Source organism: Biomphalaria glabrata, chromosome 6 (assembly GCF_947242115.1).
Source record: "Biomphalaria glabrata chromosome 6, xgBioGlab47.1, whole genome shotgun sequence".
Classification (NCBI taxonomy): Eukaryota; Metazoa; Mollusca; class Gastropoda; family Planorbidae; genus Biomphalaria; species Biomphalaria glabrata.
This window is the reverse complement of record NC_074716.1, coordinates 41,099,629-41,126,714: the sequence shown is the minus strand read 5'-3', so window position 1 is coordinate 41,126,714 and position 27,086 is coordinate 41,099,629. Positions and strand designations below refer to the sequence as shown.

Genomic DNA, 27,086 nt, shown 5'->3' with positions numbered 1-27,086 from the left:
ACTACAGTCGTTAAAGTCTAAACAGCGAACTACAGTGGTCTTGAGCCGTTACAGTCGAAGTAAGTTGTGTACGGCTGTGATTCGGTAGACTTGAGTACGACTCGGAACAGCTAAGAAGTTGATAAGAGTTAAAGTGCAATGAAGTACAGTGAACTGTAAAGTACCAGATATTGTACAGTCTTGTACGCTACATGTTACAGTGACGAATTGCTAGAGTTTATGGTCAATAAAGTCATATGAAGCTGAAAGTTGTCAAGCTCTTTGCAGTGTTTTTATTTGTGTGTCTACTAGTACATTGAGCTAGAAGAAGAGAAATAGACAACAATATCTATACATTTTCCAGCCCTTACTTTATCAATGAATGGGAAATCAACATTTTAAAAGCACTATTAATTCGTTTACATGTGGAAATAGTGTCTTACTAAACATCTAGATGACCTTGAAAATTAAATATGAGTTACGTTCATAATGGTGCATTTCGTCACGTAGACCACTGTGTCCAAGACGCCTGAAGACCACTGTCGCGTCTAACAGCAAAATACGGCTGCCAAAGACGCCAGTCTGCCATTTTTACTGTCAGAGTAAAATACAAGTGACTCCCCTTTGACTTCACTATCGCCAGCTAAGAGGTTGGCGGGGTCCGAGAACCAAGCACTTCCCCTACTTTTTGAGTTTTAGACATTCATCATCTAAAACATATTTGTTTATGACTTAAAGGTATACATTGTTTGTCACATAGACCTATATATAGTATATCTACACTGGACATGGAAATCTTTTAACACTACATAAAATGTCGTGAATTTTTTTTTTTAAGTTGAAACAAGGCGTTGTTTTGTAAAGTGATAGCAAGAAGTAATTAAAATGTAAGAGTAATCTCGTCTCATAATTATTATTTTGCAATCAATTTTTAGATATATAATCTTGAAAGATCTAGGTAATAAATCTATTGTAATGTGCATAAGATAATTAAACATTACCATAATTGAATGAACATTATGAACAGAAATGTCTAAGAAAAATCGGAAAAATATTGGAAGACGGCGGCCGCCGCTCCATCATAACTACGTCAAGTCGTCGCGACGGGGGCGACTGTTGTCATTCAAGACAAGAACAGAGCGGTACAAAAACTTACACGTCAGACTATATCAACACCAGCCGTTGATCAGGAAACATGAAAAGGACAAGATGCCTGTGTGTAATCGCTGAATGAACTCTTTATTTTGTGTCTGTTCTATTTATGTGTATGTTTCTGTTGTATGCATTTATTTTAGTTTTGCATGGACCAGTAGTATACTTCTCACCCCCGCCCTGGTCTGTAACGGTAGGCGCGGCCCTTGGTAACCCGGGCGACGGCCGAGCCGGTATGGGTTTATTAACGGTCATCATCTCATTTGGTGTAACAAGGGCTATTTACTTGCATGGCGGCGCCCATCCCTCTCCATGCTGACCACAGCCGAATGCCTCCAATTAGGTGGATCGCCTTGGTCCTGAACACGTGGCCGTTGTAGTCCATCCTGGGACTCTTCCGCTCTGGCCGGTGACCTTAATCTAGAAGGCCTTTCGCCCAGTGGTGCCATGTTATCACCACCCCCTCACATGGTTTAGTCCGCCAGCTGAAGCGGTTTTCCAGGGCATGGCGCTTGGAGCCACATGTGAGAGATTTAGGGGTTGGAAGGGGACCAGTGAGGCCGTCCACCTAAAGGTGCAGCATGCCGGACCATCAAAGGTACTACCCCTTTCCAATACCCCCTTATGCCCCATGCAAAACTAAAATAAATACCAGAAATAAAATCACCATAGGAACATGGAATGTGAGATCACTAAGAGACGAAGGAAAAGTTGAAGAGCTCACACATGAACTTAACCGACTCTGTTTCAACATCATAGGACTCTCTGAAATGCGCTGGAAAAACATAGGTGAAACAACAACAGAAGCTGGCCATAAACTGGACTACAGTGGACTACCAGATGTTCACGAACAAGGAGTAGGATTTCTTGTACACAGGAACTACAACAACTGCGTTGTGAATTGTTACCCTATATCCAGTCGACTCATCTCCATACGTTTAAAGGCATCACCCTTCAATATCACCATCATTCAAGCCTACGCTCCTACATCAACATATGACGATGAGGCAGTAGAAGAGTTTTATGATCAATTACAGGAAGTGGTCAATAAGGTCCCGAAAAAGGACATCCTTGTTGTACAAGTAGACTGGAATGCCAAAGTAGGAAGTGACTCCTATCAAACCTGGAAAGGCACTTGTGGAAAATACAGTAACCTCTCAACCAATGAACGAGGTCAAAGACTATTAGAATTTGCGAAATACAACAATCTCTTACTGGCTAATACACTAGGATGCCACAAAAAATCGCGTATAACCACATGGCACAGTCCGAACGGAGAGCACCACAACCAGATAGACTATATCATGGTGCAACAGCGTTTTAAGACAAGCATCCATACAGCTAAAACAAGAAGTTTTCCTGGAGCTGACATTGGAAGCGACCATGACCTTGTTATGATGACCCTTAAAGTACACCTAAAAAAGGTAACAAAACAAGGACCTACCAGGATAAAATTTGACCTGGACAAGCTGAAAGACCCCCAAGTAGCTGCCATTTTCGAGGCACAAGTAGGAGGACGCTTTGCAGCCCTCAACATCTTGGACTCCAATGACCAGGATATCGATACGCAAGTCAATATGCTAAACACAGCAGTCACAGATACAGCCCTAGAAATATTAGGGAAGCTCCGCCCGCCCAAAAAACCCTGGGTAACAGAGGATATACTCCAACTCTGTGACAAGCGACGGGAGCTTAAAGGGAAAAAGCTGTCCGACCCAAAATATGTCCAAGAATACAAAAGCGTCAACAAACTGATTAGAAAGGGAATGAAAGAAGCGAAGAAAAAGTGGATAGAGAATAAGTGTCAAGTAATTGAACAGGGACTTAATAGAAACAACAGCAAAAAGCGTACCAATTAGTAAAGGACCTCACTACTTCAATGCATGGAAGAACCAACACAATACAAGACAAAAACAACAAATGCTTAACCGAGGACAAAGATGTGTTGAAAAGATGGACGGAATACTGTTCAGAGTTGTATAACTTTGAAATCTCAGGAGATCCAGAGATACTAAATGTCCCGACAGTTTCCAACATTGACGACTATCCGATTCTTCGCTCGGAAGTAGCAGCAGCAGTAAAAGCCCTGAAAAAGGGAAAATCGGCCGGAGTTGACAACATTCCTGGCGAACTTCTTCAGGCGGGAGGAGAAACTATGATAAACGCACTCTATATGATTTGAAACAAGATCTGGCAATCAGGAGATTGGCCCAAACCCTGGACCCAATCACTCATAATAACCCTTCCAAAGAAAGGCAACTTACAACTCTGTCAAAACTATCGCACCATCAGCCTCATAAGTCATCCCAGCAAAGTACTGTTAAAAATCATATTAAACCGGCTAAAACCGATAGCAGACAACATCATATCAGAAGAACAAGCAGGTTTTAGACAAGGTCGCAGCACAACAGAGCAAATCCTAAACCTCAGAATACTCTGTGAGAAGTATCTCCAACACCAAGAGAATCTTTTCCATGTCTTTATTGATCTCAAGAAAGCTTTCGATCGAATATGGCACGTAGCACTCTGGGCGACAATTGAAAAGTACAACATTAATAAAAACATAATCAAAGTTATCCAGAACCTCTACAAGGAGGCCACCAGTGCGGTGTATTTCAACAATAATATTGGGGACTGGTTCAAAACCACAGTTGGAGTAAGACAAGGCTGCCTACTGTCACCAACACTCTTCAATATCTTCCTTGAAAGGATAATGGAAGATGCCCTCGAGGGCTATGAAGGTACTGTTAGCATTGGAGGAAGAAGAATTACTAACTTGCGCTTCGCAGATGACATTGACGGCCTAGCAGGGACAGAAGAAGAACTAGCTGACCTGGTGATGCGCATTGACAAGACTTCCGCAGCATATGGCATGCAAATAAATGCCGAAAAAACTCAAATTATGACCAATAGCCATCAGGGCTTTAAAAGAGGCATCAGTATTGGAGGTGAAAAGCTAACTAGTGTTAACAGCTTCAAATACCTCGGAGCTATTGTCTCAGATGAGGAAACAAAACCCGAATTATTGGCCCGAATAGCACAGTCCACAGCAGCCCTTTCAAAACTTAAAATAATATGGAAAGATAAGGGCTTACCCCTCGGCACCAAAATTAGACTGATGCGCTCTCTGGTCATGGCCACATTTTTATATGCTTGTGAGTCGTGGACGTTGAATGCAGAGCTTGAGAGGAGGATCCTAGCAATGGAATTGAGATGCTACAGAAGGATCCTAGGCATCACATTCAAAGACCGCATCACAAACCAAGAAATCAGAGACAGGGTTACTGTAGCGATCGGAGCTCATGACGACCTGCTTACTATTGTGAAAAAACGAAAGCTTAAAACCTTTGGCCACATTACAAGATCTACGGGGCTCGCAAAGACCTTTCTTCAGGGAACAGTGCCAGGGAAAAGAAGAAGAGGCAGACAGAAAAAGCGATGGGAGGACAACATTAAAGAATGGACAGGCCTGCCATTGAGAGAGGTTCTGAACAAGGCAAAAAAAGGGAGGAATGGAGAAAGACGGTCGACAAATCTTGCCTGGTGCCCCAACGGTCCAACAGACTAAGGGATAGGTAAAGGTAAAAGGTTCTGTTGTATTGTCTTTATATGAGAAAAATAGTCCTTGTAATCACAACAAATTTCCTTATGGATCAATTAAGCAGTCTTAGTATTAGTCTTAAAATCAACAGACATGAATTATTTCGATCTAGGATTTTTGAAACATTATCTCAATGGAAACTAACAGGACATGGCTTTGTTTCATATATTTGCGTGAATATATAGTTCTGTGATTAATAGCCCATTCTAAACAATATCCGAGAAATGATTTTGCATTATTTCTAAACTTTGAACACTAAAGATCATTACTTTTGTAAAACAGAAAAGATGGATTTTCCTAGATTTGGGGCGACTTTCCTTACAGCTTGAAAAAAAGAGTTATGTACATAAATATATATATATATATATATTGTTACGATCTTCTCTACCAGGCCATCTGCAAACACTACTTAACAACAAGACAACAGCACATCTAACACAAGAACTTGACAACAAGAGCTTCTAGTAACAAAGTGGCGATTTAATGACAATTACATCAACAGCCAATTCAACACAATTGGCTACATCAAATTCAAATGCTTTAACACAATAGAACTGCCTAACTTAACAAGTCTCTCTAGCTCGTACAGCTACATTTTCGAAGGTACCAAAGGTACCACAGTCCTTATGCCTTGCTGTTCTGGAATCAACTGTCTCTTGTTACACACCGTGTCTCTCGACCGTCAAGGCTCTTGATCACATGACCTCAACACAGGTCATACTTGCGTGAACTAGCAGTACTGTCCCTTGTCTATCGACAGCCGTTGACCCGTTGACCTGTGTGATTGGCCTGAGTCGTGTGTATCACTAGGCCGCGCACACATTAACCCTTTCGGTCCGCCACTGGAGTTACTACAATATATATATATATATATATATATATATATATATATATATATATATATATATATATATATATGTCTGTGAATCGACAATCGAGGATAAGAATTTGTTTCTGATTTCCAATCTAGATGTAATGGTGACCCGACAAAATAGCGCGGACAAAATAGCGCCGACAAAATGCCGCGAAATTTCCGGACAAAATAGCGCAAGACAAAATAGCGCGGACGATGTGTATAAAAGTACCGAATTATTAGTAATTTAATTTCTGGGTAGCATTTTTGTCGATGTCTCTATCTTTTTCAATATTAATAGATCTGAAAGTATACCATATTTACAGAGAACGAGAGTACTTTAAATTTTATATCATTCCCTTTTTCACCAATGTTTAAAATGCATAACTTGCTAAAAAATAGGATTTTGAAATGTAGTGACCCCGTTCAAGCAGTGATGGAATTTCTACGTGACTGTGACAGGTTAGCGAATGTGGCGTGTGTTTGGGGCGTTTACTGTCTAGGGGATGATTATTTTTGAAAGCTATCACACACCAACATGTCAGCATATAAATCGGGAGCAGGCATGCAACGAGACAAGCAATGAAAGAGAGATACAAAAGTTAAAATGAAGAATATTTATTTACATAAATATTTACATAGAAGAATAAAAAGGGGGAGGATTTGCATCTATCTCTAATCGATACTATATTTAATCATCACTCTTGCACTTAATAGGAGAGTATGTCACTTTGTCCTCTGACTTAGCTGGTTGTCCTGCTTGGGTCGCAGCTGGCTGTGTCCTGGCTTGAGGTTCTGCAGTTGGAGGTGGCGCTCTAGCGGGTAGAGGGACGCCGGTGATATAGTTCTTGTGGAGTCTCAATCCAAAGTTCTGATATCTGTAGTGGGCATAGTAGGGCGGGTGGCCGGCTACCGTGGGCACAAGGGTACTGCGGGCAGAGCTTATCTGCCGTGGGCAGCGTATTTAACAGGGTAAGTCCAGTGAGTTGCAGAGGGTTGGCGTAGCTAGGACGTCTCGCACAGACTCTGGGTCTATAGGGACGTCGACCCAATGAGTTGACAGGTGGGCTGTCGAATAGGCGGGCAGTGGAGCCGATAGCGCCAAGTGGTAGAGTTGAGTAGATCGACGTTGGCTGTAGATGATACTCAATCGCAAATAGGCAGGAGTGCAGTGCTGAATAGCACTAAGTGCATAGGCAATAGATCCAAACAAATGGGCAGTTGACTAGGCAGACAATGCCAAATAAATAGGCAGGTGATCCAAACAAATAGGCGAATAGTTAAGTAGTGTCGAGTAGACACTGAACAGCAAATAGGAAGACACCTGAGGGATGCTGCGGATAAATAAAGACAAGTTAGAACATGTCTCTCAAGCATCTTATCGATGCCCTCGACTGAGGTGCATTCGTCAGATTGGTAACATTGCTTTAGAGCACAATGTGGAGATGATGACAAATGGGATTTGGAAAATAGATGGCAGATAGTAGCAATATAGAAATGTACATAAAAGGGGAAATAATAATATAAAAATATACATATAAGGGGAAATAATAATCTCAAATAATCAACACAAGTTGGAAGAGAAAAAAGGGGGGGGGGTGGGCGGTGGTCAGCGACCATGACGGTTTGTTTACATACGACCGTCGGCCGAGAACAATGGAGCTCGCATGAATGGAGAGGGTGTCCATTCAAGGGGCGCAACTCTCGTTCAAGTAAAATGAGTAAAGGGGGAGATAATTCATATATCTTCTCTAAGCGCAGTATTGGTGCGCTAGGAAAATTATCAAGGCGGTCAGCCGAGATAAAGGAAATAAAATAAGATATACATGGTTGCGTCAACGATCAATTGAGCAACGTAGCATTAATAGATTAATGCAATACATAAATAAATACATATGCCATGTTTATGTTTTCTACTTACGCCAGTGAGAAATACACAATGCACTAATTAAATATCAATGAAATAATAAAATACACATAGTGATACTCGGCGAGAAATATACACAAAGTAATTAAGTGGAACTTGTGATTTAGTTCGGCTTACCACCAGGTATTCCTCTAGGAGAGAATAAATGATATAGTCCAGACTCGATTGCTCAGATAGAATGAGAAATGAGAGAATGTCTATTCCGCCTTACTCTACCTTATATAGGCCGGGAGATATGTGCGGAAACAGGAAATGTCCTAGGCTAAGAATTATCTTACACGTGGGTGAATCCGACAAGAGTCGCACCTGGGAGTGCCACGAGGCGTGTTGACCCGAGTAATCTCTTTGATCTAAGAGAGACGTGGGAGAGGGGGGGGGAGAAAGAATGGTTTGCATTCCACCCAAGGTGGTGTCAACAGCGATTGTCAGACATCCGGCCGGTAAGACCAAAGAGATTGCGTGTTTATCTTTCCCCGATCAAGGGCAGATAAATGAAAGGACGCCAAGGTGGTGGACCAAGTCTAGCCTGAAGAGGAAAAGGTGGGGCGGGTGGAGAAATTGGGGATAGAGCAGAGAAATAATTAAAATAAAATAAATAAATAATAGTAAATAATGATTAATGCGATAGTGATAATAGTGATAAATTTGAGTGACTCTGACAGCAAGCTTTTGACTTGTCACAGTGACATTTCCTACAATTTAACTTTGTGAAAGTTTGTGTGTGTGTGTGTAAATGTGACAAGTATCTTTGCCTGTTTTCAAAGTGCACTTTTGGAATGTAAATAAATGATATATTTTGAAATTATTCATTTTAGCTTATTATAATTTTTGCTTACTGTTTGCATATTTATGTTTAATGTTTTTTTCGCGCTATTTTGTCGGCGCTATTTTGTTCGCGCTATTTTGTCTTTCCACATAGAAAAATGTCAGTTATTAGGAGTAACAAAAAAAAATTCCACTTACCACTTACTGGTAATGTTATTACAGCGCCATGAGCCTACATTTTGTTTGTTAACAGCGCTTTATAAATAAATTATTAAAATCACTTAATTAAAGCATAAAATCGGTTGTCTGAGCCAGCCAGGAAAACCAGTGACTTGGTAGAATTAAGTCATTGGTTAACATGCATGACTAGATGCATGATGCATATGACGTAATCATCTTCTGTATTATATAAGTGTTTTTTCATCCCATTGGCGAATCTCATGCCCTACGTCCTCCAAACCGACATTGACATCTGTATATTGTAGGTTCAGGGGGGTTGCTTCAGAGTCATATTTGCGTAGGAAGGAAACTAGTTCATCGCTGGAGGCGTGCAGTTTTGATCGTATTTTGGAAACTTGCGTCTTACACAGTTTGAAGATGTTCTGCAATCCACGGCCTCCATCCTTCCTGGGCAGGTATAGCCTTATGGTGGAGAACTTGGGGGTTAAAACATCAATAATTTCCACGTGATCCTGTCAATGTCACGTAGGTCGGTGTCAGACCATTTGATGACACCGAATGTGTAATGAGCACTGGAACTGCCCAGCCATTTTCTGCAGTGATGAAGTTACTGCGAGTTTATTATTATTATTATTATTATTATTATTATTATTATTATCATTATTATTATTATAATCTTTTTTATCCATGAGGAAATTTGTCTTACACTATGTGCATTAAAAATACATTATAACTATAGAAACAAATTATACATTCACATTAGTTTAACTGAAATGTAACTTGTGAAGTGTTTACATTAGATAGATCAGTGGTTCTCAAACTTATCTGACCCAGAGACCCCTTTATGTGGTCAAAACTTGTCCACGTAATAAAAGCCACATAAATGCTAAGTAAATAGATTGCAAATGTAAACAAGAAAAACAAAGAGAATAATTTAAAAAAACAAAAACTTATATTCAGCGTAGTAGTATCACTTAGTTTGAAGCAGTCATTATTATTATTATTATTATAGCTTTTATATAGCGCTACTTTCATGCTTATAGCATGCTCAGAGCGCTTTGGTCCAATCTCATTTGTGGACCAGTGGAGGGAGGGGTATCTAGGAGTTGGTTTTCCGTGCTGCCTTTAGGCGCTCAGTAAACACAACTCTGCCCGAGTCGGGTGTCAAACCTCGGGCCCCCTTCTAGGTAGCCAATACAAGCCAAGTTCAAGCGCACCATATCAACATCCCCTTTTCTTTAAAAAAAATAAAAAAATAAAACATTTCGGGGAGTATCATAGAAAAAAAATAAAACAACAACAACATAAACAACTAAACGTAACATGTATACGCTTCAATCAATATGAAACATATCACATTTAAAAATCAACATTCAATAGTTCATTAAGACACATAGTCATTGAATCTTGTCGGTTTCTTCAACTGATCCCTTGGTCGCAGGGAATGATGAGTTGATGAGTGGCGAACGTGTTGATCCTGAGTTCTATTGTCCTGTATGTTGTTATCAGTATCGGGAAATATATCTTCTTCTGTTTCTCTGTTCGGGTTAATATGCACTCTGTTTCTTTGGTACACTGCACCATTGTCACATCGAATAATGTAAGCTCTCTGATTGACTTGAGACTGGATTCTTCCACGTCTCCATGTAGGGTCATTAGGAGATTGGAAATAGACCATCTGTCCAGTTTTCAGCTGACTTAAATTTCTTGACCTCTTATCATAAGATGTTTTTACACTCATCTGACGTTTTTCTTTCCTTCTCATAATGTTCTCTTGACATGTAGAAATCTTAATGTTACTCCTTTTGTTTGGTATCAGTGTTCGAGTCATCCGACCAAAAAACATCTGAACTGGGCTTAGATTTGTGTCTTGCCTTGGAGTATTTCTAAATTCCAGAAGAGCTTCATAAGCATCTGACTTTGATTCTCTAGATTTCTTCATTATGTTCTTCAAAATTTTAACTGCTGACTCAGCTTTTCCATTGGATTGATGGTGTCCTGGAGAAGATTTCAAATGAGTCACTCCCCATTCCATCATAAATTTGGAAAAATATTCCGATGTGAACTGAGGTCCGCTATCAGATATACAAACTTTGGGCACCCCATATCTTGCAAATAAAACTTTCAGTTTCTTTATAATTGCGTGTGTTGTTGTCAACTGCATGTTTTCTACCTCTATGAAATTTGAATAATAGTCCACTATGGCTAGATATTGTTGGTCACACATTTGAAATAAATCAATTCCAATCTTGTCCCACGGATTAGAACCTATTTCGTGATGTATTAGTTCTTCTCTCTGGTTTGCTGGTTTATTTTTCTGACAAATGTAGCATGAGTTGGCTATTTCCTGTATTCGAGCTGATAATCCAGGCCAGAAAACTGTTTCTTTTGCTCTTCTTTTCATTGAGTCTACTCCCAGATGTGCTGCATGAAGTTTTTCTTCTATTTCTTTGCGAAGTGATATCGGTATGATTATTTGTTCTCCTTTCAACAGGAGTCCGTCTTCGTATGTTAACATGTCTCTTAGTGAAAAATATTGTTTGAGTTCAGGTAAACTATTATGTTTGTCTGGCCATCCATTTAGGATATACTGAATAAGTTTTTGCATTGTTCTATCTTTCTCTGTCTCGATTCTGACTTTCTCCAGCACTGCATCTGGTATTGCCAGTCCGACTGTATTGACACAAACATCAGGGATATCACTCTTTTCCTCTGATGGGTCTCTACTCAAAGTATCAGCTATGAACAAATTTTTGCCTTTGACATATTGAAACTGGATATCGTAACGATAAAGACGCATCATTAGACTTTGTAGCCTTCTCGGAGCAGAACTGAGTGGTTTTTGAAGGATGTTTTCCAGTGGTTTATGGTCATTCTGAACTATAACTGTCCTGCCATACGTATACTGGTCAAAACGTTCCAAACCAACAACCACTGCTAACAATTCTTTTTCAATCTGTGCCCATCTTTTCTGAGTATCAGTTAATGATCTAGAAGCATATGCTATTGGACTGCCATCTTGTAATAACGCTGCTCCTAACCCATTTTGGCTACTATCTGCTTGTAATGTAAGCTCTTTGTTAGGGTCAAAATATATCAATGTGCCATGAGTCGATATTTTCTGTTTTATCTTGTTGAAAGCTCGTGTGCATTGATCAGATCAAACAAATGGTGTGTTCTTTCTGATCAACTCTGTTATGGGCTGTATATCTGTCGACAAATCTGGAACAAATCTTGCAAGATATTGAACCATGCCACAGAATCTTCGGACTGATGAAATATCTTTTGGAGCATTCAAACTCAAAATCGCAGATACTTTGTTCGGGTCTGGTTTTATTCCTGCTTCTGTAATAATATGACCCAAAAAATTAATCTCAGCTGTTCTAAAAACAGACTTTTCATGGTTCAGTTTAATCTTCTTTTCTTGACATCTCTTCATCAGCTCTCTTAGGTTAATATCATGATTTCTGAGTGCTTCTTCTTTCGTTCTTCCTCTTCCTACCACTATAATATCATCAACGTAATTGAAACAGCCTTTCAGTCCTTCTAGTGCTAGATTTAATCGTCTCTGAAAAATTTCTGAACTCACTTTCAGTCCAAATGGTAATCGTTTCCATTTGTATCTACCAAAAGGGGTTATCATTGCTGTCAAATTAGATGACGCTGTGTCTAGTCTGACATGCCAGAAAGCTTCTTGCACATCCAATTTGCTGAATATTTTGGCATCGTTCAAATCTGCCAATATGTCATCTAAAGTAGCAAGATTATAGAATTCCCTTAGTAAAACTTTATTCAGGGCTTGTGGATCTATGCAGATCCTAATTTTTCCATTAGCTTTTTCCACAATTGCCATCTGACTCACCCACTCTGTAGGCTCTATCACTGGTTCTATGATTCCTCTCTGCACTAGGGTCTTTAACTCCTCCTTAACTCTTTCTTGTAAAGCAATAGGGATCTTTCTACACGGCAGAACCTTGGGCTTAATGCTGCTATCAATCTTTAAAGACACTTCTCCTAAGTCACCCAAATCACCAGTAAACTTTGGACTATAGTCTTCTTCTTGGTTATTCACTACTGATGCTATGAACCTATCTTTATTGACTTTGATTAACTTCATTCTTGTTAAAGTTTCATGACCTAGAAGGTATGCTAGATTATTTGGTACAACTATATATTCCACCTCAAATGTTTCGTTAGTTTTCTCATTTCTCGTCGTTAGAGTGGCTTTCCCTATGGGTCTCATTTCAGTCTTATTCCACATTAGTAATCTTTGCGTTGCCTTTTCTATCTGATTCTTATTTACGTATTTTTCCTGGATGGTATTTACATCAGCTCCACTATCCATTTGAAACCTTACACGATGACCATTTACTGTCATAACTGCTGTCATCCTTTTCGTTTTGTAGTTCTCCAAAGACATCACCCATTCATTTTTTACCATCATGACATCATCTCTTGTGTCCGACTGTAGCTGTCTTTCATCGTTAGACATATCATCTGACACCTGCTGAATTTTCTTTTTGCACATCACAGCAAAATGATGTCTCCCCTTGCATGCTAGGCACATTTTACCCCATGCAGGGCACTTTTCTTTAATTTATTCGTGAATCCTTCCACAATACCTGCATTTACCTTTCTGAATGTTTGTTCTTGAAGGTGTTGATACTTTCTCAATGATTGGAGGGTCGGCTTGTATTTGTCTCAACTGTTTGTTGGCGGTCTCGTATGCTCTGCAAATATCTCTGCACCTTTCCAATGTGAGACTACTATCTTGTAGCAATTTCATTTTGAGGCATTCCTGTCTAATACCAAGAACTACTCTGTCTCTAATCAAGCTATCTTCCAGGCGTTCAAAACAACAAGTTTTTGCTAGTCTTCTCAGATTTGTTATGTACTTGTCAATGTCCTCGCCTTCTTGCTGTTCACGAGTATTGAACACATAGCGCTCATAAGTTTCATTCGTTTTTCCAATGCAAACACTTTCAAATTTGTTCACTATTTCTTCCATCTTTCTTTCTTTTTCCTTCTCAATTTCAAGACCATCATATATGTCCATCGCTTTTGTTCCTATAATTGTTAGAAAGGTGGCCACTCTGACCTCCTCTGATTCTTCCGACAATTTAATGGCTAACTCATAGTTTCGCCAGCTCCGGTGAAACTTTTGCCAATTAGCGGCCATGTTTCCTTCTACCTCGAGCGGCTCGGGTACAGGAAGGAAATTTCTAGCTGCCATTGCACGGCGTAGCCTTGAATTGTTGTCTATTTATTATTGCAAACAATTAACCTTTATATACTGATTAATGATTACCACTGATCATTAATATACCGCTGCCACCATGTTAATTATGATCTAGGTTCACAGTCAGCAATAAACAAACAACAACCATTAGTGTCATGGCGGAGAATGATACTTTATTATATTGAACGCGTGCACCTTTGCGCACCATATCAACATATCCTCTCGACCACGCTTCCCACTCTATGCAGTCATGTAAATACATTTGTAAAAGATATATATTACAATAATTAATCAGTGCTATTAGAAATATTTTTTATCAATTGTTTAGCGCAATTTCATACTTTAAGATTTCTCAATACGCTATAGTCCCATCACTTTTCTGGACCATTTGGAAAGGAGATATTTATCGTGTAAAGATTACCCTGAACACTTTTTAAATGCATTAATAAAATAAAAAGTGGGAACGACCTGAGTTCGAATTCGAGGGCTCAAGCCTCCTCAAGCTAACACACTAACCATTGTGCCAGTGAAATGCTTATAAAAAAGAAGGTTTTATAATTATCTATTGTTAGTTTCAAACTTTAAAGCAATCACCTATTTCTTTTTACATAATTTAAGGGGAGCTAATTAAGCTTACTCCACCACATTAGTCAATTATGATTTTTTTCTTTTGTTTGATACCAAACAAAATAATTAATTCCCAATAGTTAATTAATTAACTAATTAATTTTTTTATGAATTTTGTGTTGCCAAAGAAGTAATTGTGCAAATTTACTGCAAGATGAGAGATTGGGTGTCATGTTACATGTACAAACAGACAAATAGAGTGAGTTGATATAAGCTTTGTAAAAAGCATTCATAATGTTTCATTGTGTCATATGTCGTGTTGGAGATATAAAAAGACTCATAGATATCAGTTGAACGGTGTAGTTGCTCGCCATTGGTATTCTATTCCAGCCAGTCTTGTATCACCCCATGTATGGCATCCTAAAGTGAACCCTGTAGTATTAACTTCTCTCACTGAAAAAACATATCTTAGATTTGTGTTTTTGTCTACATCAATTGTTCTCAGGGATCCCCAGATCAGTGGTATTTTAGAGAAAGGTTGTTGGAAGTTAACCCTTATGAAATTAACTCTGTTTGTTAGACCCTCCGATGGAACAAATTTGAACCGATCGCTAGGTCCACAATTAACTTTGCCATCTTCAGTGCGGATATTGGACAAAGTGTTTTTGATAGTGTTAATATCAATTGATGTTGTAAGAAGTTTCTGTTTCAGATCACTCGTGTGATTCAGTTGAACAATTAGCGTGTTAACTCTTGCAGATACGTTTGACCAAACTTCATTGGAATTATCATTTTGAAAGCGTTCCACTGTAGTTTCAAGTAGATTCAACCTGTCCTGTAAACTCTGCGTTTTCTCCGACAAGCCGTTTAATCTATGTTCCACCGTAGCTTCAAGTTGTTTCAACCTATCTTGTAAACTCTGCGTTTTCTCCGACAAGCCATCTAATCTGTTCTGTCTAAACTTGACTTGGGTGGAGCAGGTGACTTCTTCGCTGTTGTCATCCAGTTTTCTGGCAGTACACGCATGATGGCCTATTTGATCTTCTTCAGACCTTCTCCAGTTCACCTCAACATATGGGCTGTTGTCTTGAGAGTCAGGCTGTGTAATATTGTTGGAGTCTGAGAGTTGGACAGTGCCTAAAAAAGGAATGATAACTTATGTTAAAATTAAATGGAGCATCAGATATCGGGCATTTTGCCGAAGTAATTTTAACTAAATGAATTGAATGCCATCATTTCCATATATATATAACGTTAGTAATTTAATCATACATTTTTAAAAAGGTGAACAACTTTTCAAGTTAAGGATGTAGAGTCAATGTAGACTATGGGAGGGGATTTGGTTAGGTAAATGCATTGATAGGAATAATTGAAAAAGTTTCTCGTTATTTTAAACTTATTGCAACAGCTCAAAGTGCAGATTTTTTAAATTCAATTAAAATTAAAACTACAATGGATCTTTTCGTTTTGGACTATTATAGTAGTAATTGTTAACATAAGTTACAAGGTCTACCTTTGAGTTATCCAAATTATAGGTAACCTTCAGGTGTGGATATCAGAAACTATAAACAACTATCGGTAACCAAAATCTTAACTTCCTCCTTTACAAAATGTAAATTATAAATGAGCACGCTCAATCAAACTCAATACATAAAGTCTTACTAGCCGCCCTGAATACGGCCAGATGGTAGACAAAGAGATGTAAGTCTATATTCTATACAATTAGCCTACAAAGCATATCATGCACAGGTGGCTGCTAATGGAGAGTTTCATACGAGGCAGAATAAGAGCTAGCGTTTTAGTGTATCTAATGTACACAATAAAGGAAGTTGATAAGCTATAGTTGTTTTTTTTAAAGTTATATGATAATGAGGTTGTTTCGAATTTCTGACCTACTTTAAGTTAAGTCACGTGGTGGTCATGGGCGCACGCAGGGGCTGCAAGGGAGGGACTAAAGTACAGTTCTAGTAGACTAGCCTAGGGCTAGGCTTATCAGGGATTGAAGGCTGACCGTGCACCCCTCTGAATTCTGAGTAGCCAACTTTTAGCCAGTTTTTTACACCTTCAAATCAATTAATTTCTGCTAGGAAGCAGCTTAACATCTAGTGCTCCCACTGAAATAATGTTAAAAAATGTTTGTAAAATGTTTTACATGTTTCGGATATTCCTTCAGAGTTGAAGATAGTTTACTTCCTAGTCCAAACCTCCCGCAGCTATCGGTAACCAAAATCTTAACTTCCTTTTTTACAAAATGTAAAAGACGATTTGTTAATAAGGATAAGCTATTATTGTAACAAACTAGAATAAGCTATTCTGCAGTTCTTGTCCGACCATGTGCGCTTGCAATTCAATATTCTATATAGCATGTTAGTCGTGACGATTTATTTTCACTTGCACACTCATGGGCGAAATGGGGGAGGGGTGGAATTTAGTGACTGATTTTTTGCTTTGATTTTGTTTATTTAAGTTGAGATTTTAATATTAAACCATCACTTGCCCCAGCGAAGCCAAGAGGGTTTTGAGTTTAAAACCACCCTACCAGAGGGCTTTGCAGTTAAATCCCTCTCTTCTATTAAACAAAAAAAAAATACAAACGACAATCCCCAAATTCCAAGAGAATAGTTAAGGAAGATTTTGTTTAAAACCCCTTTCGGAATATACTATAAACCCACTCTTCAGTATAAGTCTATCCATACATCAGTCACCAGATTCTATGAGCGTAGCCAAGAGGGGTTTTGTGTTTCAAAATCCAGCGGGATTTGCAGCTAAAAAACACCTCTTCAATATAAAAAAGAAGCAAATTACACACTCAAAATTCTATGATTGCAGCCAAAGGAGTTTTGAGTGTAAACCCCCCTTCAGCGGGGTTTAAAGCTAAAGAATACCTCTTCAATATAAAACAGCAAATTACATACTCAAAATGCTATTAGTGTAGCAAAATGGGGTTTTGAGTTTAAACATCCCTTCAGCTGGGTTTAATGCGAAAAAAATACCTCTTCAATATTAAAAAAAAGGGGAATAACACACTCAAAATTCTATGAGCGTAACCAAGCCATAGGGCTTTTTTAAAAGTTTAAAACCCCTCCAGATGGTTTCGAGTTTAAAATCTCCCCAAAGAGTTTTGAGATTGAAAACCTCTCTCTTTAATATTATTCCAAAAAAACTACATTCACCAAATTCCATGAGCGTAGCTAAGTGGGTTTTGAATTTGTTAAAAAAAAACTCCAGAGATTTTTAGTTTAAACCCCCCCCCCCAACAGATGATTTTGATTATAGAACTTCCCTTTTCGATATAAAATCTAAAGCAAACTACAGTCACCTAATTCCTATAGCGTAGACAAGAGAGGTTACAAATTTCTACCAGTGTCTGGGCTCCATTCATAAAGTGCAGTGAATAGTCATCTGCCGAAATAGAAAAAGACTAAATTTGGCTCAACAAAGATGGCTAAGACGGATTTTAGGAGTCAGTTATAGAGATCGGGTCTCAATCAAGGAAATTCTATGCCGAACTTGGAGTCGACCCCTTAGTAAGATTGTGACAGAGTGTCGCATGAGGTTTGCGGGACATGTTCTCCGACAAAATGAATTACGCATAATGACATGGAGGCCATTACGATGAAAGCGCAAACAGGGACACCCTGGTACAAATTTTGCGCCACACTTTCATAGAGGTCCTCAGAGCATGTGAGTAGAGGCTTAAGACATTCACAGATTTTTGTGGAAGCAGCTTGCCGCCCAACGGCGCGGTAGGATCTAAGTCAGTAAGAATAGCAGATTAGGTTTTTGAATAAAACTTTTAATAGCAGGATAATGCACTGTGGATACCTCAGCATATGTATTTTGTTGGCTTTCAGTACAGGAAATAGTGTTTGGCGGCAGGCAAGGGCGGGAAGTCTAAAATTTTCCCCTAATTCCATGTAGAACCTATTCTAGCATACAATAAACGTCTTCCGAATGAATGAAGGGTCAGAATGTAATAAAGATTAATTATGTACACATATATATATATAATTGGGGGGAGAGAAAAAAAATCCCCCCCACGAAAAAAATCCTGGCTACGCCCATGTGCACACTGTTTTAGTTATCATTATATTTAGTAAAGGCCTAGAAAATGATAAAATGTTATGTTGTTGTTTTTTTTTTTGTCTTGGAGGACAAATCCTTGCCAGCTGTCTTTCGATTTGATATATGTACACGTTTCATTGAACAAGATTGAAGAGTGCAGTTAACTTGGTCAATGTAGTTACGTCTAGTGGAGTTGCGGTCATTGTTAGTGTTCAATAAAATAGCAGGTTAAACATGTTCACCAGTTTATGATTGAAGAGATATAAGAAAGTTCTTTCCATGTCATCTGAGTCAAAACGTTGATTTGTATTGACGGAGCACCGGCAGCAACATGAATTGACTGCGTTTTCTTGGTATTTCGTTAATGAAAATGCAGATATCTCTGGCGCTGAATTGATATGTTTGAGCGTTGGATTTGTTGATGGCGATTGTATTCGAGAAGAATTCATTGGTTTTGTCCCTGTTGTTAAGAGTGACGCAGTGCCTGGATCTAATGTCATTGTCAGCGAATACATTATACATTATACAGTTTAGACATGGACAAACTACTCGGCCAAGGCTACGATGTATCCCCCGTGATGGGTAGCATTCAGAACTGTGTTCAGGATAGGATTCGTGAAAAATATCCAAAAGCAGACCTTGGTGCTAAATTTACCTCTTTTGTGTGAGACACGATGGACACAAATTAATTCGTGCTTTAAGTCACAACTTTGAGAAGATCTTTGACTGTTTTAAAATAACGATTGTAAGTGAAACCAGACAAACTACATACGTGTAATCATTGCCTGCTTCTCTTGTGTTTCTGAGTTGTCTTTTAATTGTCGTGAATTATTCACCCGTTCTTGAACCAGTTTCCGTGATGTTGCATTCTGTCTATCTTAGCACAGGCGGCCGCTCAACAGCACTTCAGCAGTCACATTAATGAAATAATCAAAAACTAACTTTACCATGCTGAGGAACAGAGTTAGTGCTGCCGAAACTTTGCAGTCGACAGATACACCAATTATTACATATTACTTTACATTCCGTATCTTGGTTTGTTAGTTTCTTCATTCACGTCTCGCTTTTCAAGCAATAATAATGTTCAATTCAACATGCTTTGTCTACATTCTAAAAGGATTCAAGAATTGCAAGGTGCAGAACAATATCAGAACTTCCAGATAAGCGTTTATTGCCGGCTTGTCCATCGCGACGAGAAGCCATTCAGTAGTCAAGTTATTGACAGTTTTGGCAGCGTTGGCATTTTTTGTTTGATCGACCGTTGGGATGCACGGGCCGCACGGATAAACAGTAAATAATTTTTTCATGTTAGTTTTTTTTCATGAAACAAGTATTTACAGTGAACTTAATATCACATAGGTATGGGGGGGGGGGGAGGGGGCACCAGTTCTTTTCTTTAATATTCTCTGTAATAAAAAAAAGTTGAAGATACGACTTTGAGCCATAGCCGGTGGCAACTTGCACTCCCCTGCAAAAAATCCTGCGGGTGCCCATGATTGTGGTCTTTATATTTTCATTGCTGTTGCTCTTCTATTTTTAAAAGATTTTACATTCACAAACATTTTTAAATATACAGGGTGGATGAAAGTGATACATTTTTTTTCTAGGGTTGGTTACCCAAATGCTAAGAACTGAACTTTAAGTGTAGATAAAGAAATCTAGATCTCAGTATGAGTTTGTCAAACTATATGCCAACGCTTCGGTACCATCTATCAAAGGTTGAACTATCTGTTTTACTTGAAATTATAAAAAAAAATCTCTAGATTCTTCTGTTATAAACAAATTATTGTTTGGCGCTAATGACTAAATTGAAACCACTAAATATTGACTTAAAACGCTTCAGATTCCCACTATAAACTAACTGAAACTAAGCACGACGCGCGATGTAAACACAACAATCACGTGACTCGGGTGAAATCCAGAACAACCCCATTTCTGTGCCCTTTTTAGCACTGAAAAATCAAATTTTTTTTTGAACTTCTGTTTCTAGCCCGAAAGAACAATCTCAATATGGACTTTTACTTTATGCCTTCAGACTTATCTAAAAACAAATGAGCAACTAGCAATCGATAATAAAGGTGATTTGATTCAAAGATGATTTGGTACGCATTGAGATAGGGTTCAAATTAGAGATCAATTCTTTTTTATTTAGCTTGCAACAGTGGCGTTCAGTTTAACGTCCTTGACATTGTTTAGTCAATTCTGAAAAACTCCTATTCATGAGCAAGAACTGTTTATGTTAATTTAATTATTTTTTTACAACACCTCTATTCAACTCGTAACTTCGAGTAAACTTCATGGAAACTGGGACGTTCTGGGAGGGCTAAACCTGCACACGAATCTCGAAAACGGCTCTAATGATTTTCCTAGAAATTTGACAGTTGCTGTACATCTTTTTGGGAAATAATTACTAGCTGGTTGGCCAAAGTGGAAAAAACTCTAAGTTTTCTCGTAACAATTTTTCAAAGTAAAAAAAAAAAGGTAAATTAGCCTAGAAAACTAGAAAAATCTTGAAAATACTCTACATCTTCTGGTATTTCCGCATGTAGACCATTTTCATGCAAGATTAGAATAAATCATTGTATTTAGTCTATAACTAAAGGGCTATAATTAGAATCAGTCTCGGGGAAGGGGAGAATTGGGGGGGGGGGGGGAGGGGTAAAAAAATGTTGTTTTTTAATCTATTATTCATTAGTTACTGAGAGCAAAATAATTGCTCAATAAGTTGTATAAAAGAGGTATTGTCTTTTTTAAAAGATTTTTTTACAAAGCTTATTTATATCAACTCACTCTGTCTGTCTGTCTGTTTGTCTTGTAAAGTTTGTATACGTTATTTCTCCAACAACAAATCTCGGATCGTGCTGAACTTTTGCACAATTATTTCTTTTACCTGACAACAGACGAATGAGTTTAAAAAAATTAACCAATTAGTTAATTACTATTGGTTATTTATTATTTTGTTTAGTATCTCAAACAAGGGAAATAAACTATACGCGTCCGTAACGAAGCTGAAACAAACAATAGAAACTATAGCCTACAATCTTCTATTTTCATAAGAGTCTCTCTAGCAGAGTGGTTAGTGTGTCAACAATGGGTACAAATATTATTAATCGTATACACTTATTGTTGTAGGTCTAGATCAGTGGTCTTCAACCTTTTTTGGTCTACCGCCCCCCTTTGATATTCTTTATTTTAGAAAATCAGCCAGTGCTCTCCCCCTCCCCTTTTTTCACTGTAAGAAAAAAAATACTAATAAAGAAGCGTGAGAAGGCAAATTTGAATAAAGTGTCATTTACTTATTAATTTTTATGCTGTCATTAACAGATCGTTAATTTCATAACTATTATACAAAAATTATGTCAATAACTTACAGTGATTATATGCAAAAATTAAGACCTTTGTCATGAATTTCTTTCAATACCTTTGAATATTCCCTTTTTAAGTTATTGAATATTAGAGTCTACTTTTTTAGGTTTAATTGTAAATTTTATTGTATCATCTACACAAATATTATTATAGCTGAATTCATTTTAAAAAATGAAATTAAGCTAATGGGAACCTTGTGCCTCCTTCAGTCTGACAATATTAGAAATGTCAATCTTTAAATTAGTCAAAGCAAGTCAAAGGTCTCCTCTAGTGGCTACATCCAATCTATTTCTTTGTTTACTCATTAAGTTTGTCACGCACTAAATCCAGTTTAACCATGTATGTTGATAAAAAAGCTAAAAATAATTTCAGTTTCGACCACAGTTTTGGAATTTGACAAGAACATTTAAGTGCAGCCATATCTCTGTTGTGCGTTCAATGTTAACATTCTTTTCACCGAAGACATAATTTTATAAATCTTTTTTTTTCCTGCAACTCAGTTTGAACATTAGCAACAGACTGACAAATTTATAATTTATTTTTACAGCAACATAGCCCATTACACTGAATATGACCTTTGTTGTTTTTTTTTTAAATATATTTTTTATTTTACTTGTTGCATCATTTTGACATTTTGAAAATTAAATAAATAAGTTTTATATGATTGCACATCTTCTCTTTATTATACTTACATTTGCTATTGTATACTTGTTTTATTATTATATTTAAAAAAAACTGATTGATATCTAATTTTTAAACTCACCTGGTTCGCATTTAGAAGACAAAAAAATTAGCCTTTATACTTATGATTTAGAACGCTACGAAATATGGTGAAAAAAGATTTTCAGCAGCGGTTATATTTTTTTTTAACGTCATAGACTAACCACACAAAATTAATAGCGGCTTTGACACTTTCTGGCCTCGAAGATGAACAAATAAAATCAGAATTAATTAGGTGCAAAAGCTAAACACAATTAACACTTTTTGACTTACCTAAGTTCATACAAGCAAAGACAACAACGAATATAACAGAACTTGCACTGATGCTCGCTGCTGACATTGTTGAAGCTCTTAAATTTTACCTGTTGAAAATAGATATTTTAGTAATACATCGTAAACTCCAAGTCATCCCCTTTTCTTGCTTACATTGTTAATATCAAGTATACATTCTTTAAGCAATACAGTTACAGTAATATAGAAAACGACCCTATGTGGAGGCCACTTACTTTAAACCAAAACAAAAAGGTAAGAAAATAAAAAAGTGAAAGATTGGCAGAGATTCTGAAATTGATTGGGAAAAAAAATGTCCAAGACGTCATAGTTAACAACAAAACAAAACAAATTACTTAGTGATAAAAGTGAAATTATTCTTTTAACTCTTTATCTCCGTAATTATTTTCCCTGTTCTGACAGAATTGTACCTTTTTCACATTTGTACATTCTACCCTGTTATGATTAAACTTCAATAACATTTTTGTTTGTTATCAGAAAACGGCACTTTTGGTCTAGAATTATAGGATGCTCTTCTTATAAAACACAAAATTTAAGTTTATAAAATCAAATATGAATTGAATTTAACTCTTTCTCTCCGTAATTATTTACCACATTCTGATGGAATCAACGTTTGTATCGTCGGTTAGGAGAGAAAGAGTTAATGGGGTCAAATCAACGTTAATTAGGAGAGAAAGAGTTTACTAAAAAAAAGTGCTTAAAAATATCGTAAATTCAATGGATGGTCGACACGTCTTATATTCTGTACACGAGATGTTTTTATCATCATTGCTGATTAAAAGCTTATCATGTCTACCGATTATGGGACTTCTATATTATGTTCGAGCATGCAGGGCCTCTAGACAATGTTATCGACCTTCCTGTGATTTTCATCTATCACAACTCACTAGACTGTGACTATACCCACACCAGTCACACGTAATTTGACAAAATAAGATTTTTTTTGTGTATATTATAAAGAGAAAATAAGCATTGATCTATATTTTAAATGCTAAAAACAAAAGCCTACTAATATTAGTTTAATACTAAAATGTACAGTTAAAGAAAAATAAAACTCTGAAACTAAGAAGAAAAAGAAAAAACGGTTAATATACGTCTACAGTGTTGTTTCTTGTATCATACACTTTTCAAATAGCATTAAGTTTATATATATTCTGTTAACCAATGAATATGCTTCTTGCAACTGATAAACAGCTGTTTTAATTTAACCTTAACATTGTTTAAACTTGGTCAGGATAACTTATCAGTTTGCTGTCTCCTTGAGTCTTCAGATTTCATAAACAATTTTAACGACATTTAGATGATGGGAACCAGGGCTGCTGTACTTTCATGAACCAGGGCTGCTGTACTTTCATGAACCAGGGCTGCTGTACTTTCATGAACCAGGGCTGCTGTCCTTTCATGAACCAGGGCTGCTATACTTTCATGAACCAGGGCTGCTGTCCTTTCATGAACCAGGGCTGCTGTCCTTTCATGAACCAGGGCTGCTATACTTTCATGAACCAGGGCTGCTGTACTTTCATGAACCAGGGCTGCTGTACTTTCATGAACCAGGGCTGCTGTACTTTCATGAACCAGGGCTGCTGTACTTTCATGAACCAGGGCTGCTATACTTTCATGAACCAGGGCTGCAGTACTTTCATGAACCAGGGCTGCTATACTTTCATGAACCAGGGCTGCTGTACTTTCATGAACCAGGGCTGCTGTACTTTCATGAACCAGGGCTGCTATACTTTCATGAACCAGGGCTGCTGTACTTTCATGAACCAGGGCTGCTGTATTTTCATGAACCAGGGCTGCTGTACTTTCATGAACCAGGGCTGCTGTACTTTCATGAACCAGGGCTGCTATACTTTCATGAACCAGGGCTGCTATACTTTCATGAACCAGGGCTGCAGTACTTTCATGAACCAGGGCTGCTATACTTTCATGAACCAGGGCTGCTGTACTTTCATGAACCAGGGCTGCTGTACTTTCATGAACCAGGGCTGCTATACTTTCATGAACCAGGGCTGCTGTACTTTCATGAACCAGGGCTGCTGTATTTTCATGAACCAGGGCTGCTGTACTTTCATGAACCAGGGCTGCTGTACTTTCATGAACCAGGGCTGCTGTACTTTCATGAACCAGGGCTGCTGTACTTTCATGAACCAGGGCTGCTGTACTTTCATGAACCAGGGCTGCTATACTTTCATGAACCAGGGCTGCAGTACTTTCATGAACCAGGGCTGCTATACTTTCATGAACCAGGGCTGCTGTACTTTCATGAACCAGGGCTGCTGTACTTTCATGAACCAGGGCTGCTGTATTTTCATGAACCAGGGCTGCTGTACTTTCATGAACCAGGGCTGCTGTACTTTCATGAACCAGGGCTGCTATACTTTCATGAACCAGGGCTGCTGTACTTTCATGAACCAGGGCTGCTGTACTTTCATGAACCAGGGCTGCTATACTTTCATGAACCAGGGCTGCTGTATTTTCATGAACCAGGGCTGCTGTACTTTCATGAACCAGGGCTGCTGTACTTTCATGAACCAGGGCTGCTGTACTTTCATGAACCAGGGCTGCTGTACTTTCATGAACCATGGCTGCTGTACTTTCATGAACCAGGGCTGCTGTACTTTTATGAAAGTTGTGAGTAAAGAAAAACAACTTAGCAGTTTTGGTAAAGCCCACATTTCACAACTCCAGTCTTCACCAGGATTCGAAACCAGGACCTCGGTTTGAAGTTAAGTGCTTTACTGTTCAACCACCTCACCTCTTACACTGCTTAAAAAAAATTATAGAGGCCCACTTCGTTTCTAATTCTTTTTTCACTCTCCCTTTTCAGAATTAAGTTTTTTTTTTATAGAATCTTATTGAATAAAATTATTTACTTAAATGCGTACATCTTGTTTAAATATAATTTTATGAAGGCATCATTTTTTTTCGAAAGCGACACTTCCCTAATCTTAATCTACTTTTCTCAACCTGAGGAACGCATTTCGCTGATTGGGGTTGAAGGTATCTTTCTAGGGGAAAAAAATGTTCATTTTCAATGTAGTTAGGGCCTATAAATTCATATAAAAATATTTATCTGGTAACATGTTCTTAGTAATAAAACATTTTAATATGTAACTACCAAACCGATTTTAACAGTTTTGCGCGCAAATTTCATACAGCACTTAACCATTGTTCTTCTTCTTATGACCGATACAGTCTTACTACAAGTCTTACTACAAGAGGTTTCTCTAACTTGTAGAAAATTTTACGATGGACATACCAAGAAAAGACATAGTAGCTCTACATGTGTCTCAATAGTCATTCACACATTGTGTCAGCCCTTGTCCTATACCTTACTTTATTTCATCTTAGTTAACCTTTTTTAATACGATGAATAGACATAGAAGTCAGGAGAATGGCTTTGTGCATCAAAAATGCAAGAGAACACCCGGACCACGGACCGCTTCTGGTGCTGGCATCAACGGTTTAATACTGATAATGGCTATTAGTTAAAAGTTGGAATCTGAAGCGTTGTAGGTCAATATTTAGTGGTTTAGATTAATTTATTTGCGATATTTTATTAACAGTGGAACATCAAGTATACCTGTTTATAGCTTCCACCTTATACGGTGCCTCCCCCCCCCCACACCAAAAAAAAAAAAAAAAACAACAGCAAAAAACAAATAGACTGAATGTCCGACTAGTAAGATAGACTTTTTGGGCCTTGAGCATACACAATAGTGTTGAGTGGTCAGGTAAAAAAACACATTGACATGGTCAATGAAGCATGTAGAGCTATTAAACACGTACACTTGTTACAGAGGTCAAGTGTTCCTTAACACCCCAGCATTTATTTTTCTTTGGTTGTTAAACCTACATGCGCTGCATATCTGTGATTTTATACTTTACTGTATTACTGTAAGGTTTTCCGTTATATAATTAGTCAATAGAACTTTAATAAATGAAAGTAGCTTTCTAAGGTTTTAATACAAGCAATAATACACGCACACATGCATATCTACGTTTTCTTTTATTGCGCAAGAACGTATGTAAGAAACATCTTCCTTATTACCGACATGAACCTACTTCAGTTAAAGCTGTGACCTTTTCTTGCATATCCTAAAGTCTGTATAGACTATAATAAAAGTGGTGGGAGATGTTTATCTCTAAATTTGAAGATACACCAGCACAGTTTGACAGAGGCCTGGTCAGCGTAACTTAGTTAACTAACTCACTCAAAGGTCAAGACAAAGTAAACAAACTGTGCCCGCCATTGCAGTTATGTATGTAATGCGCATTTATAATGATAAGTTTCATTTTTTACACGCTTGTCTTTGTAATAAATGATGTTTGGTGCATATTCATTTCTATTTAAGCACATTTTTACGATCCTAAATAT

The 27,086-nt window shown here is 37.8% G+C and overlaps 2 protein-coding genes across 3 annotated transcripts; one reads left to right on the top strand and one right to left on the bottom strand.

Annotated features, from left to right (window-relative positions):
- The first annotated feature begins 1,712 nt into the window (after window positions 1-1,712).
- Window positions 1,713-2,990, top strand: LOC129926881 (craniofacial development protein 2-like). Its single transcript, XM_056033353.1, has one exon. It carries the CDS (start codon window positions 1,713-1,715, stop codon window positions 2,988-2,990), a length of 1,278 nt encoding a protein of 425 aa, XP_055889328.1.
- A 10,859-nt stretch (window positions 2,991-13,849) lies between these two features.
- Window positions 13,850-23,858, bottom strand: LOC129926907 (uncharacterized). 2 transcript variants are annotated; one of them, XM_056033483.1, is made up of 3 exons: window positions 23,800-23,858; window positions 22,688-22,776; window positions 13,850-15,400 (listed from the first exon to the last, which is right to left on the bottom strand). In XM_056033483.1, exons 2-3 carry the CDS (start codon window positions 22,752-22,754, stop codon window positions 14,610-14,612), a joined length of 858 nt encoding a protein of 285 aa, XP_055889458.1. In that variant the 5' UTR covers window positions 22,755-22,776; window positions 23,800-23,858; the 3' UTR covers window positions 13,850-14,609. The 2 variants fall into 2 exon arrangements, with proteins under 2 accessions (XP_055889458.1, XP_055889460.1); XM_056033485.1 differs by having other exon boundaries at window positions 22,688-22,777; window positions 23,789-23,810.
- Window positions 23,859-27,086: the final 3,228 nt, after the last annotated feature.